Source organism: Heloderma suspectum, chromosome 5 (assembly GCF_057233095.1).
Source record: "Heloderma suspectum isolate Gila_16-S chromosome 5, 16-S_ref, whole genome shotgun sequence".
Taxonomy (NCBI): Eukaryota; Metazoa; Chordata; class Lepidosauria; order Squamata; family Helodermatidae; genus Heloderma; species Heloderma suspectum.
The window spans coordinates 219,383,356-219,399,242 of NC_139462.1; the positions used below are offsets into that span (position 1 = coordinate 219,383,356).

Consider the following 15,887-nt stretch of genomic DNA (forward strand, 5'->3'; position numbering starts at 1 on the left):
GATCAAGAGAACTATGGGGTCATCAGATACAGCAGATTTTCAAGGGCAGCTTCCTGACCCACAGTTGGATGTTCTCTCTCTCTCTCTCTCTCTCCACCCCCCGCCCTTCTCTGTACATACATAAGCTGAAAGGTATGTACTGGAGGAAAGGACTAAAAACAATGCACAGCCAGCACTAAAACACTAAAAACATTCAGGACAGCCAGACTGAAATCCTGTGTTGTTGTCTTTTCCTGTTAGTAGGGAAAACAACAACTCAAAACATATGCCTGCTTGACATGTGAGCTCCTCTCTCCCCTAAAGTGTAGGGATGAGGTGAGTTCAAAGAATGCAACTGCTGGTTTTAAACGTCGGGCCCCAATTCAGCCTTCAACTCTGCTTCCTTCACAGGGGTTTAATTGATGGCCAACCTTGGGTTCAGGAAGAAATGTCCCTTGCTCAATTTATGCTCCCATCAATTTGCTAGTTATCTCAGAGAGGTTTTCCCTTCCCTTGTGGAAGTATAGAGCTTGGTTTACTCGCGTGAATCACCTGGAGCAAAATCTTTATTACAGATGCCTTGGTTTTGTACACCTGTGTTCATGCTTTGCTTATGGCACACTGTAATGTCACTATCCAGAAACTCCCATGACAGCTGTACATCTATTTCAACAGGGCTGATCATACTGCTGGGAGTTATCTGACGTTCCCCACTTGAAGAATGGCAAAACTCAGTCTGACCAGAAGCCACCCGGTCAAACTGGGGAATGCTGGCTGGGGAATGCTGGGAGTTGTAGGGCTTTTTTTTTTTTTTCTATTTAAACATGCATATAAGGCTGTGCACTACTTCGGTCCAAACCTCAAATCCCAAGGTGGATCAGGGCACTTTGGGATGAAGCAGCATGGTTCTGGAGCAGGTCAGGATCAGGCCGAAGCACTCTGAAGCAGGTTGGATCGCCCCGATATGCTTTGTCCCAATCTGGACAGCTGCTGTGCATGAGCCCCCCCCCACTCCTTACCTGGACCCCTGGGGAGCGTGTGCAGCCGTCGCTGTCTCACAGGGACTCACCATTTGGAAAGAAAATGGCAACTCTTCTTCTTCCGCTCCTGACAGGTCCAGATAAGGGGGGGGGTGTCTCATGTGGCAGGTCGGTGGTGGAGGCGGGGCTCGCTCAGCAGTGGCGGCAGGGCTTGTGCATGGGTGTTGGGGGACTGCTTTGGGTCTCCGGATCTTGCCTCAGCTCCAGAGCCTGAAGCAGTTGCCCTATCTCTAGAACAAGCCGAGGTGGGTTGGAGCCGATTCAGGACCTTTGAATCAGCCTCCTTAGTGGGTCGGGGGGGGGGGAGGGCTGTGCACAGTCCTACATGCATAGGCTTGCGCCCTACATGTATGTCCAGCAATTATGCCTTCTTTTCATGTTTACTCTACAGTAGGTGCAGGGTCCCCCATTACAGATCTTAAAAGCTCCCCTGCCCCCCCCCCCCACCCGCATGCTAGATTCCAAATCTGTACTGGGATGCCTGTACCAACTCAAGAGTAAACATAAAAAAGAAGAAGAAGGACATAGTTGCTAATCTCTGAAACAACAATGTTGCTGCCTGCACAGTCTGATGCAGTTGTCAACCTTGTCAAAGGGCACAGTCTGAGGCACCTTGCTGAAGTTAAGCAGGTCTGACTCAGGTCAGAATCTAGATGGGATACCACAAGGGAACTCCATGTATGCTGCCTTGAGTTCTATGACAGAAGAACATAGGGATATGTTTTTCAATGAATGAAATAAATTAAACAATGCCAACAAGTATTTCTTAACTAAAGATATTAGGAACTGAATTCCAGCCTACACATGAAGGTCTGTACTTCATCACAGAATGACATCCCCAATGAAAAACAAGCCGTCTGTGTGCCACTTCAATTCAGCTTAATTTTGAAAGTATTAGTGCCTTTTTTTTTTTTTTTTAAACAACGGCTCTTAAGTATTATGCAGGGTAAGCCATAAATAATTCATGTCCTGCACACGCGCCTGAGCATCATTTGAGAAGCCTCAGTGGCTTTATCAGGAGAGTGCAATAAATCCACAACGCACACTGTCAATCTGAGGGCACTGCTGCATAGGGGAATGCAAAACAAATCACCTTATTTACTGTGAAACTACGTGTGAACTCCCTGCACTCCCCCCACCTCCCCTCCCCCACACACAGAGACAGAGAGTTTTGTAAAATGAACCTGCTCCCTGTCCCTGACCCCAGTATTTAAAAAGCAAACCTGCAGCTCTATCTGTATAGCCCTTCCATCATATGCAGTAGAATGGAGCACATCTCTGAACATGAACCTACCCAAACACTGCAATCAACATCTTCCTTGGAGTACCTCCTCCAAGGGAGGCTCGGAAGGTGGCGATGAGGGACAGTGCCTTCTCGGTGGTGGCCCCCAATTCTGCAATGATCTCCACACCGAGGTCTGCCTGGTGCCAACACTGTCATCTTTTTGGTGCCAGGTTAAGACTGTCCTCGACTCCCAGGCATTTAATGGCACATGATGGGGCATTCGTGTCAGCTGTCTTTATTGGGACCAGTATCTTATTGAAATTGTTTTAGCTGTTTAAGCTGTTTTAAATTTTGTATGCTAAAAATTTTATACTACGTTTTTATTATCTTGTATTTGCAGTTTGTAATTTTTGTAAACCGCCCAGAGAGTGTCAACTATTGGGTGGTATAGAAATGAAATGAAATTATCATCATCGTCATTGTCATCATCATCCAACTGACAGTGGATCCTCAGAGTCTCAGGCCGAGGTGTTTCCCGTAACTGAGAACACCCTCCTTTTAAATTGGGGGATGCCAGGTATTGAACCTGGTGTGCTCTACCACTGAACTATGGTCCCTCTCATCTCAGGTTCAGTTTTTTTACCACAATAGCCTGTGTCACACTGTTGAGAAATGATTATTCATAGATAGAGGGAGGGGGAGCAAGTGAGCAAGCAAGAGAGAGCGAGAGCGCAATTGCGATTTCTGGTCCATTAAGCTCCATATTTATCTATAAAAGAGCCCCCAGAGTCTTCTTCATAATTTCATTAGTAAGCAATACACTAAAAAGACAGTTTGAGTAGTTTACTGGCTGGAGTGTTTGTTTGGACATAAAGCCCCAGATTAACATTTTGTTCATCCACAGCACACCACCCTCCCACAGCTTAGTCAAGGGCTCCTGTAAATGGAGAATCCCAAAGGCCATTGGGATCGGGCAGGAAAGCAGTCTTAGGGCGCAATACTTTAAATAGAAAAAGTCCTACAACTCTCAGCATGTCTCAGTAGGACTTTTTTTCTGTCTAAACATGCATAGGATTGTGCCCTTAGAAAGCAATCCTATGACCCCTAGACATTGTCTGAGGGGCCATGGGATATTGGAGACAGAGTTACAGCCTCAGGGAGAGAAAACCCCACTTGGATCTCCAACTCCCAATCTTCCCAGCCGCCACAGAAAGCACTGCAGCAGCTCCCTCTCCTGAGGTCGATGTCGCAACCTCAGGAGGGGAGAAAATGGGTGTCTGGGGGTGGAACTGTGGGCAGGGAGGAGAGAGGACATGAATCTGCCAGATTCACAAGCCACTTAGCCTCCATCCCCACCCACACACATGGGCCTCCACAGGCTCAGAGGCCTGTCTAGCAGAAGCTGAAGAAAAGGGAGGCCAAGAGGCTAAAAAGCTTCCATCCTCCCTCCCTGCATGAGATAAGACAGAGCTCATCTGTCAAGCACCCATCTGGTAGGGTTGCACTCTTACTAAATAAAAAGTGATTATTTGTAGAGCATAACTCAACTAAATTACACTGCTTTATTTAGTTGGTTTGAGTCTCTTCGGGTTGGAGTTGAGAGTATGTAGGTGAGTAAGCCACTTCCTTAAGGCCTAGTGACATGCCCACATTCGTCTTCCTCCATTCCTTGCATTGTCCCCCCCCCCACACACACACACTGCCTTTTTTCTACATGCTATTTTATTCATGTATGGATTTCCCCCTTCCTTTTTCCTAATTTGTGATTAATTTAAAAATTAAAAATGGCAATGAAAATGTCTTAAAAACACCAAAATAACCTGTGACCCACAAGCATTTTATACAATCGTCAACATGCAAGACAGACCTTGGTGTGCCAATTTCCTCTGGCGCTCCTTGCCTCTATAAATATTCCTGATAACCACCTTAACAGCCCCTGTGCCACCTGGACTATTTTTGAGCCTATATAGAATAAGAATTTGTCATTACCTTAGGGCGCAATCCTATGGCCGCTAGTCAGAGGCTAGATGGCCATAGGATAGGTCGGCTCCCAGGAACCAACCTCGGAGCCCATGCTCCAAGGTCAGTTCCCTGCAAACCAGCCTCCGTCCCCTCCTGCACTGTCTCATAAGCAGCGTGGAATGGCCCCATGCTCCGTGCTAGGAAGATGAGCATGAGTGGCGAAAATGTGGCATTCCTGGGCGCCTGCTGGGGCGGGGAGGGCGGAAGTGCCATTCTGACGCTTCCTATGCGTTGGCCAGTGTCTGCTCCCCCGCTCCGCTTTCCTGTGGCTACACAGCCGAAATTGGCTGTCTAGCCCTGAATGCAGGGCAGCTGAAGCACGGAGGGAACGATCCCCTCTGCATGTCTCCTGCCCTGCATTGGATAGGCGGTTGCCTCCAAGTTCAGAGGTGGCCGCCCATCCCAATAGGATTGCGCCCCCCCATGGACTAGGGGGCGGTTTCACTCCCAATTCCCAACCCAAGGAGATACACTGGTCTCAGGAGATATAGATCCTTTTTTGGGTGCAAACCAGTCCCAACCATCAGTGCTTCCCAGGTACATGGTAGGGTGCCCTCTGTGAAGGCCACAGTGAACACCACAGACAGATGTGCATTTTTGCAGTCTACCTTTTCAACTGCAGTCTTCCTTTACTCAAGGAACTCATGTTTCCAAGCAAAGGGAGACCCAGGAAACAAGTAAAAATCCCAAATAAAATTGTTCTAATTCATGCACATATATACATTTTTAATTTGGTCTATAGCACTGTTTTCTGGTCAATTAGGCTATTGTGTAATTCCCCCCTGCCCCACAGAGAACTTGCGAGGAGAATTCAAGAGTCTAAAGGATTGGAAAGGAGCTGAAGCCTGTTGGAGACTGAACAATGCACCAGCTTATGTCAGAGCCTAGGAGACCAGCATGCCATATTGTATTCCCAGTTCATCCTGCTGTCTTACTGATGACCTTACAGATTCATCACTCTGTTTTGTTGTTTACCCAGCTGTAAAATGAGCACAATAATAATATTTGCCAGCCCCACAGGGGTGATGCAAGAACTAATTAAGGCTGCTGAATTGTTCCAATGACCTCTGATGAGACGGATGGCATTTCAATATTCTTCAGCTAGGCGCCCATCCTTGTAATACAGGGCTCATCAACTAGGATGAATGCAATGCGATACCAGGGAGATTATCTGAGCTTTTATGCCCAAAGTAACTGAAATCAGAATTTGACGCGTCATAATATAAAGCAGCGGCGAAAGGCCAAGCCATTCAGTTCAGAAAGCCACTTGACATTTATATAATGGCTTTCCCAGTGACAGGTCGCTATAGATCTTTTTCAGTGCCTGATCAACCTTCGGTCTTTTCAACCTGAACCAAATCTCAGTCAATGAGATGCTTTCTGCTAACCTCAGCGGACACACGGCTCTATTCTTTTCAACCGAGCATCAGAGAGAAACTTCACATGGCACGGAGCTCTGTGTAACTTCCCACTGCTGTTCTTTAATGAAAAGCAGTCACTGGAGGCTGCCATCAAGAGCAGAGAAAAGGGCAGCTGAGAAGTGAGTGCCTTGCCCTGTCGGCTATATTTCCCCCTCTAAATTGCCCCACAAGTTGCCCTGTCCTCTGCATCTGCTCTATTCCCACCACCACTGCTGTGTGGATCATGTTTCCTATCTTACCGGTGAGCTGTCCAGTCATTCAGTGACCACAGTGTTGAAGATTAACCCGGTGCTGTTGCTGGACAAAGCGAGCTGTCCAGCAACAGCACTGCTGAGAGCAGACGTTGCGTCAGCAACAGCAATAGCGAGGCACCATCTGAGCAGTGTTATAGTAGGGCCCTGATCCAGAACACATGGTGAAATTGCCTTCTTCCTCACAGTGATCTCGGAGTCCAGAGGCCCTCATGCTGCCAGATGGGCACCGTGCATTTGGTTCTGGGCTTTTGTTTTAATACACAGTTGTCTGTTCCTGGGGGCTCAGGGGTGACCCTGAAGGGGCCATTTCCATCAGGTCCCCCAAGTGGGGCATCTTTCCAGGTAGCATCCCTCAGGGGGTTTATCAATTCCCCTGTAACCCCATAAGTATTACATGGGATCAGCACGAGGATCCCCTTTCTCTGAGGAGGATTCATCCAGTTCTGGGATGGTCCTGACAGGGAGGTGGTGGGTGGTGGACTGCTAACTTTTTTCCCCATGGAAAGAAAAGTTGTATTCAGGCCAAGCTACACAGAGGGGGCAATTTGGGAACAAAAAAGGCTGGTGCTGATAGGTACCCCATAGCCACTTGCCCTGTCTCCTTTTCTGTTTTGTAGCCCTCAGAGGCTGCTTTTCATTGTTGAAATAGTTGAAGGGAAATTACACTGAAATCTATGTAACACGTAGCCCCTATAATATAACTGGATGCCTCAGGAACAGAGGCTGAGGCTGAAATCCTATACAGACTTACTTGGGAGTAAGTCTCATTGAATTCAGGGGGCTTACATCTGCGTAGACACATATAGGATTGCACTCTGAAATGCTTAAACCAGGGGTGTTGGACTTTTTGTAGGCCAAGGGCTGAATTCCATTTTGGAGAATGGCTTCATTCCCGTGCTGGGTAGGTCTGGGGGCAAAAGGCAAAATGTGGTGGGGGGAGGTCCAAAATAACAAAAATACCAGTTTAAAGCTCTTAATGCCAATAACTAAGCTTTAGAAGAAGCATCAGCCTTTTAGAATGGGAACAAAACATGCAAACCCCGGGAAACCACCAAATGCTTGGTGATTTTTGAAAAGGGGTGGAGCCAGGGGAAGGGGGAATGGTCTTGTGGGGAACTCCAGAGGGTTAGATTAGGACCCAGAGTGGGGGGCAGGTAGGCTCTGCAGCCTTGTCCCAAATGTTCATTATTCAAGTTAAATCTCAAATTCTGTACCACTCTCTCACCTAAGTACCTCCCTAAACTCTCTCCAAATGACTGAGTTGGATGCATGAAAAATGCCTCCTAAGAAGCAGAGTGGATGCTGCAATGATGAGGTCTCTCTGCTAGGGATGTGAGAAAAATCCACAATGGAACCAAATGAGTTCTGCAGCACACCAGCTTTTCCCCTGTCGGATGAATTCCATGGACTTGCGGAGCGTTTTTCTAACCTTCAGGAATTTTTGTGCTCCACATCAGCTGAAACTGGCCAAAAAAATCTCATTTCCCCCATAGGCTGAAGAGTGAAAATGTAGATGGGGGGGGGGGGATTTGTGCATTTTTGCACGTGCGAATTTGCACAAATTCAGAAACTAAAAAAATCCAATTCCGTCGATGGGCAGATGAGGGAATGAAAGGTGCCTCACAACCTGCGAAACACAGACGGAATGGGTTTTATACAATCTGTACATGCCTACTCTCTACTGAATCTTTAGCAGCTTTTCGCTTGTAGAGGCAGAGATCCTGTTGAGTGCATCGCTGCCTTTGCTACTGGTTGACATGGATTTGAATATTACAATGTGATGGATGCCCTTTAGAAGATAAGAATGGCTAAATGTTACAGTGTGGGTGGGCGTAACTGTGGAGAGTTTGCCACGGGGATGCTGTTTACATCAGTTTCCCCGTGGTGAGGGAAACATCTGCTCACGCTCCTCAACCTTCATTTTAAAGTTATAAGAGGACAGCTGGTTAACAGCCCATTCATTTGCCTCACCTTGAGTCTTAACCACGAAATAAATATTGAGGTAACAAAATACACAAGCTTCTCCTCAAGCGTGAAGAGAGTGAATGCAGGTAACATTTGGTATGCATCCCTTTAAAATATTGGACAGCACAGACTTGCTCCTGCTCCAGTGACTACATTGGTCTTTTCGACAAACATGGGCCAAAGTCGTGTATTTTGTATGGGGGCATCTGTTCCAGAGGATTTGTACAAAACAGGCTTAGGGCACAATCCTATGCAAGTTTAGACAGACAAAAGGTCCTACAACTCCCAGGGATCCTGGGAGTTGTAGGACTTCTTCTGTCTAAACAAACATAGGATCGTGCCCTTGGCTGGTAAAAAGTCTGGTTTGTGTTAGAAAGCTGGGTTGTTGTTTTTAATGGTCATTTACCAATGGTTTTTTCCCACAGCACTGTGGCAATGTTCCACAGCTGGAGTCCGTGTGGGCAGCGACTATGAAACTGATATAGTCGTGGCAGGTTTTAAGGCCTGTCAAATGCTGGGTTCCTTAACAGAGTAACAGTTCTGCAAGGTTCTTCCACATAGCAATCTTAAAATATAGCCTGAATCTAAGGGGAGATTCTACCTGTTTATCTGTCTATCTCTCTGTTCTTCTGTCTGTCTTAAAATCCTTGAAACTGCACATTTATATGGTGGATTGCAGTGTGGAAAGTTTGAGATCTAGTTGCAGTGGTAGCTCTCATGGCTGTAAGTTTGGTGTGCCTTAATTTGGCAATGATTTTAAGAATTCCATAGATCAAGGTAAGGTGATAAGAACACACAAAAGCAAGTAGAGTTTACCCGTTTCTTAGCAAGGCTTCACCTCGCTGCCTCAAAATAATGGTGTTTAGGAAACAAGAGAATGCATTTTGGAAAGAAAAAAAAAATAAAAGTGTCAAAAAGAAGATTTCGTTAGATATTGCCCTGATCATCTGTCTGATTTGCCTGTACAATGTCTTTTGAATTACCAGTTTTCCCCTCCCGCCCCCCTGCAATACCCCCAGTTCACACTTACAGGAGTTATAGTAAAAGCACAATTGCATGGGTCTTGTACATCATTACATACAAGGTGTTCTACAGCAGGGTTCTGAATCTAGAGGGTTGGCTCTGGATGTTGGAACCCAGGTTCTAACCTTCACTCAACTATGAATAATTGACTTTGGGCAAATCACTATCTCTCATCCTAACTTAGTGGTGTGTGTGCATGTGTGAATTTATCACATTTCTGTATACCATCCTTTCTGCAAGGAGTTCAAGTTGGTGTACATGGTTCCCCCCCCCTGATTTTTTCCTCACAACAACCCTGTGAGGTAGGTTGAGCAAAAGGAGAGCAGCTAGCTTAAAGATGGCCAGTGAACTTCACAGCTGAGCAGAGATTTGAACCCAGTTCTCCCTGGGACAAATCCAACACTCCACCACATTGGCTGTTGTTACTGCAGTGTGGATCCACTATAGGAAATTGAATAAACAGGGAGAGGAGCCATTATTCAGTGACAGGACATGTGCTCTGCATGGAGAAGAAGAGGCTTTTCTGCATATTCCATATATTTGTTGTTCAGTCGTTCAGTCGTGTCCAACTCTTCGTGACCCCGTGGACCACAGCACGCCAGGTCTTCCTGTCCTCCGCTCTCTCCTGGAGTGTGCTCAAGTTCATATTCATTGCATCGGTGATGCTATCTAGCCATCTCCTCCTCTGCCATCCCCTTCTCCTTTTGCCTTCAATCTTTCCCAGCATCAGGGTCTTTTCCAGGGAGTTTTCTCTTCGCATTAGGTGGCCAAAGTATTTGAGCTTCAGCTTCAGTATCTGTCCTTCCAATGAGCAGTCAGGGTTGATTTCCTTTAGGATGGACTGATTTGACCTCCTTGCAGTCCAGGGGACTCGTAAGAGTCTTCTCCAGCACCACAGTTCGAAAGCATCAATTCTTCAGTGCTCAGCCTTCCTTATAGTCCAGCTCTCACAGCCATACGTTGCTACTGGGAAAACCATAGCTTTGATTAGACGGACCTTTGTTGGCAAGGTGATGTCTCTGCTTCTTACTATGCTGTCTAGGTTTGCCATAGCTTTCCTCCCAAGGAGCAAGCATCTTTTAATTTCATGGCTACAGTCACCGTCTGCGGTGATCTTGGAGCCCAAGAAAGAAAAATCTGTCACTACTTCCATTTCTTCCCCTTCTATATGCCCGGAAGTGATGGGGCCAGATGCCATGATCTTCTTTTTTTTAATGTTGAGTTTCAAACCAGCTTTTGCACTCTCCACTTTCACCCCCAGCAAGAGGCTCTTTAGATCCTCTTCGCTTTCTGCCATTAGGGTGGTATCGTCTGCGTATCTGAGGTTATTGATAATTCTCCCGAAAATCTTAATTCCAACCTGTGATTCATCCAACCCGGCATTTCTCATGATGTACTCTGCATATAAGTTAAATAAGCTGGGGATGGCGGAGAATTCCGCCATGGATTCCAGTGAGGCCGGATTCTTTAGAATCCGCCCCCCTGGATTCCGTGGCAGAATGGAGCCCTCCCCCCGCCCCCCCATGGGATCCCCCCAGGACGGCACTTACCTGGGGCGGATGCAGTGGATTCGACGGCAGCAGCTCCGGCGGTGGCTCCGGCGTAAGAATTTATGTAGCCTATCACAGCTAACCAAAAAAACCACAAAAACCCCAGCGTACGCAAATGGCGGCGGCTACAGCGGCCGCCATTTGCATTCCCTATTTTTGGCCGATTTATCTTACGTAAATATTTACGTAAGATAAAACGGCAAAAAAAAGGGGAACGCAAATAGCGTAGTGGGCGCTATTTGCGTTCCTTTATTTTTCGCCGTTCTAGCCTATGTAAACATTTACATAGGCTAGAACGTAAGATAAATCGGCCAAAAATAGGGAATGCTAATGGCGGCTGCCATAGCCACTGCCATTTGCGTACGCTGGGGTTTTGTTTTTGGTTTTTTTGGTTAGCCGTGATAGGCTACGTAAATTCTTACGTAGCCTATCGTGGCTGCTTGGGTGGATGCAAATGGCGGCCGCTATGGCGGCCGCCATTTGCGTCTGCAGAAGTCCGTCCGCGGCCGGAAATCCGGCTGCGGACAGCCCAGAGCCGGCCGACGAGGATTCCGGGGGAGAGGACCAGATCTCCTCCCCCCCGTTGAGGATTCCGGGGGAGGGACAGAGCGCCTCCCCCCCCACAAACAGAATCCACGAAAAGGTAAGTGACTTTCGTACATCCCTAAAATAAGCAGGACAACAATATGCAGCCTTGTCGTACTCCTTTCCCAATTTTGAACCAATCGGTTGTTCCATGTCCGGTTCTTACTGTTGTTTCTTGTCCCTCGTACAGGTTTCTCAGGAGACAGGTAAGGTGGTCTGGTACTCCCATCTCTTTCAGAATTTGCCACAGTTTGTTGTGATCCACACAATCAAAGGCTTTAGCATAGTCAATGAAGGAGAAATAGACGTTTTTCTGGAATTCTCTTGCTTTCTGTATGATCCAGCGAATGTTGGCAATTTGATCTCTAGTTCCTCTGCCTCTTTGAAACCCCACTTGTACTTCCGGTAGTTCTCGGTTCACATGCTGCTGAAGCCTAGCTTGTAGGATTTTGAGCATCACCTTGCTGGCATGTGAAATGAGCGCAATTGTACGGTAGTTTGAACACTCCTTGGCGTTGCCCGTCTTTGGAATTAGAATGCAAACTGACCTTTTCCAGTCTTGTGGCCACTGTTGAGTATTCCAAATTTGTTGGCATATTGAGTTCGGCATTTAACAGCATCATCTTTTAGGATTTTAAATAGCTCAGCTGGAATACTGTCATCTCCGCTAGCTTTGTTGTTACTAACGCTTCCTAAGGCCTACTTGACTTCACTTGACTTCCATCCCAGGGTCAATTTTTGCCAGCATCTCCAGTTACAAAGGAGATGACTTTTGCTTCATACCCTGGAAAGCAGCTGCCAGTTGGCGTTGACAGCAATAGGCTAGAGCAGGGTTCGCTAACCTTTTTGGACCCGTGGGCCCATTAGGGAATTTGAGAAACTGCTGTGCACAATATGGCTCCCATGCAAGATGCGGCTAGTCACATAATGGCTGCCATGGGGGCCTGGCTAGTTAAAGGTGAGTTAGGAGGTGGGATGGGGGAGAGAAATAATGAGCCTGGAGGCTGGGAGGGATGGGGGGGAAGCAAGGCAAAGGGGTAGAGGGGAAAGAAAGAGCAAGGCTAGAAAGGGAGAGAAAGGAGACTGCCCTAACATTTCCCAAAGTTCTTGTTACATTTTTTTTTTAATGGGGCAGGTGGTGAAGAGCTCTGTGGATGCTGTTGGAGGTCCCCACAGGCACTATGATGCCGGCAGATGCTGTGCTGGGAATCCCCTGGGCTAGAGGAAGCCTTGCTCAGGTGTAAAAATCAAATCAAATACAGAGGGAGGGGGGAGTGCTTGTAATAGAAATGGTGCAAGCAGTGACGGAAGTTATTTTTTTATATAACTGCAAGACTCACCACTTATCCATTTAGCCTCCGGGTCATGAATTTTGAAATCTTCACTGAACAAATCTTCCACCTTAATCTTCTTCTTCTGAGACTGGCTATTATCTTCAACTGTAAAACATTCAGAAGGGGGAAAATATCCATTATTGCTAATTTGCAATTTGCCCATTCAGAAAATCAGACCAGTTACCACTTCTCATTTTGAACTGACCGGCATTTGAGAAGTGTGGCGGATTTCTTTACCAGACTCCAGGCTGGCTCTACTGTTTGAGTTCCTTTCTGCTGTGCCACTGGGGGAAGGGGGGGACCCAAACCTGAAGAGATGATGGTCTCCTGAGCTGCACAACTGCAGAGGCCGCAGTCTTCAGGTCAGTGAAGGCTCCTGTTCCACTGCTCCAATAAGCCAGGCTTTTGTAAGGGTGCTAGTGGAGCAATGGTGGAAACAGGTCTGTTCACAAGCCACTGCTCCTCTGTGTTTAACTAGGGACTAAGGGAAGTGTCCATTAAAAAAACACAGCAAAAATATTCATTTTTATAAATTATCTTGTGCCTTCTTCTTCTAAAGATATATCCTACACCAAAAATCTTTCTGACAATCAAGGCTGGTTTAGGTACAGGGTTTAGTTTAGGGTGGCGACTTTTGAATCACCCCCAAAGAGGAAACACATCACCCCAAAAAGAGGACAAAAGAGGATACCTATTTGCATATGCAAATTTATATGTATAGATGCAAATTTAGAAATAATTATTATAATTGGAATAGAAATGCAATACCGCTCACCATAGCGTGGAAGACTGACCAGGTGACCTGTGTGCCTGCCTGTTCAATCTGCTGTCAGGTGCTAGCTGTTGCCAGGCAACGGTTCTTCTGGCTCTTATCTTTAAACCAGAATTGGACAGGACAGCCATTCAAACAGAGGACTGTCCTGTGTTAAAAAAAGATACCTGGCCACCCTAACATAGTTATGGGCTATTCTATCTACTGGTAGATTTCTGGGTAATTTGCCATAGATCGGCAAGGGTTCCTGACTCCCAATTGTTTTACAACATGAGCGATAAAAAGTAGTGCTGTGCCAAATCCTGTCCCCTATTTTTGGGAACTTTTTCTCTCCCTGAAAAAGAGGCATGTTTCTTTCTGCCTCTTTCACAGGGAAGGGGAGAATTTTCTCCTTGAGGAGGGGGGCAAGGCTTCCACATAGCTTTTTAAGTGTATGTGGTTCTCGAGGGGATCCTCTTTCTATTTCTTTTTTTAAACACCCCCTGCACTAGCAGGCGTCCAGGACTCTCTCCAGCCAGAAGTTCTTCCTGAATGCCTGTTGGAGGGGGTGAGGTCACATGGCCTCCTGGGAGTTCAGTAAGAACTGCCAGGCTGGAGAAGAGTCCTGGGCTCCTGCAAGTGCAAGGGGTGCTTTTTTAAAAAATAAAGTAGAAAGAAGACCCTTCAACAACTGGCTATACTTAAAAAGGTATGTGGAAACCCTGTCCCGCTCCCCAAGGAGAAAATTCTCTGAAATTCTCACCTATCCCAGCCTCTTTCGCCAGAGTTTTGCCCCCCCCCCAAATGTCGAAAGTGGAAGAATCAAAATTTTCCACACAGCACTAGTAAAAAGTCTTGTTTCTCTCTCTCTCTCTCTCTCTCTCTCTGAATTAGACCACTGAATTGGAGAAGGCTTGGGCGAAACCAGAACTGGATTTGGTGGTGAAAGGAGTATGAACTCAGTTCTAGTTTTGAAAATAGATTTATGGGCTGACTGCATGCTCAGAGGCACCTTCATTCTTGAATCTAAGTGTATCTCCACCCACTGACCCACCAGCCAGTATTTTGCTCTGGCTGGTGGACCTCAGGATTCTAGTAGAAACAAAAACAAAGTGCATCCTGAAAGCCTGACTTCTGCCCAGCTTTAGATTCACTGATTTAGATTCACTGATCTGGTGACTTTTAGGTATGCCTAGAGGCCATAATTAAGAGACAGAAGTTTAAACTGCATGCTGAAGGGCACCCATTCAACTCAAATGGCAGCCATGCAGCTGATGGCACTTATGAATTGGGACATGGTGAATCATAAATATTTATAATTAGTTTCATTATGAGGAAATGCCTGCTCTTCATCCTCCAAGGAGCTCAGGTTTTATTCCACAACACAGGACTATTACGCATCCCATCCTGCAGACACATATTTTCTGATTAAAAGTGTATTAGCTGCAGGAATGGCCATTATCGTTTTTATGCGAACACTATGCAACTATATATATATTTCACAGTCTTGTTTTTTTTTTTAATGCACGTTAGTTTCTTGAAACAAAAATGGCATAATCTATGAATTCTAATGAATATTCACATTCATTAAGGACAGGTCTAGAGAAGTGGGCAGGGCGGAATCACTTAACACTTTGATTGTCAAGCCCTGATTATGTGCCCAGAATTCTGAAGGGGCCAGACATTTTCACAGCAAGTTGGCAGTGGGGAGGACGGCACAGTTTCCATTTGCTGATTGCCCTGAGACTTGGTTGCTTCTAGTCCACAACCTCTTATGGTCTCCCCCCTGTGGCTGCCACACATTTTTTTTGGCAAAAAGCCAAAGATTTCACTGCTGGTCTTAAATCAACAACTGAAAGCAAAGGAGCTCCAAACATTGTCACCCTGCCCCAAGGACAGCAGCTTTCCGGTCCAAGGAACCAGGGCAGAACAGAAACCAGGGCGAGCAGACACAGACTATAGGGGAGGATACATTGATAACCTCCATCAGCAACAAGGAGAAGGCAACAGACCTGGGAGCTTTACCATGGGCAATGGTATGGGCTTTCTGGTATCGTCAGTCATCAGCAGGCCTGGTGTCATGGACAGGCATATTTGGGCACCTGCCAAGAGCCCACATCCCAGGAGGGGCCCACTGACAAGAGCCCCCTGGATGTGCTCTTCCTCTTCACCGTTGCAACCTGCTTGTTCACCCACCTCTCACTCTGGCCCAGACAACGGTGGTGGTGAGAAGGAGGAGGTGCCATGGCTGACTTGCTCACTGGTTCTCTGACCGTCACGCAAGCAAGTGGTAGCCATGAGGAGAAAGAGGACAAAGAGCAGTAGCAGCTGATGATGATGACAGCAGCGAGAAGATAGACTGAGGGAAGGGCACATTGAGAGTGTCTTGCCCAAGGGCCCGCAAGAACCTGGACCCGGCACTGATCACTGGGGACCCTTTAAACATTAACTGAGTCACGCAACAGCAATTCTGCATGAATGGCTTCCCTGTATTTCAACAATACAACCATGTAGGTGGGGGAGGCCTGAGCATGTGGGTCTTCCCCACAGAATCAGGATCTCCTCTTGGCAGGGTGCCAATTCTGTGGACAAGACTGCTCGATTGGTCCTTACTTGATTTCCACAGAGTGTTTAAAATCTGTTCCATCTGTGTTTCGAGGATTGTCAGGCACCTTTCATTCCATCAACTGCCCATTGATGGAATTAGTTTTTTTTGTTTCTGAATTTGTGCAAGTTCG

General features: G+C 46.6%; 1 protein-coding gene across 2 annotated transcripts in view; it reads right to left on the reverse strand.

Moving 5' to 3' along the window:
* Positions 1 to 15,887, reverse strand: part of DPP6 (dipeptidyl peptidase like 6) — a 783,164-nt gene that overhangs the window by 229,712 nt on the left and 537,565 nt on the right. For both annotated transcript variants that reach the window (XM_084855092.1, XM_084855093.1), the window contains exon 3: positions 12,405 to 12,503. In XM_084855092.1, coding sequence (XP_084711218.1) covers positions 12,405 to 12,503 — 99 coding nt within the window. The remainder of the gene's footprint in view (positions 1 to 12,404; positions 12,504 to 15,887) is intronic.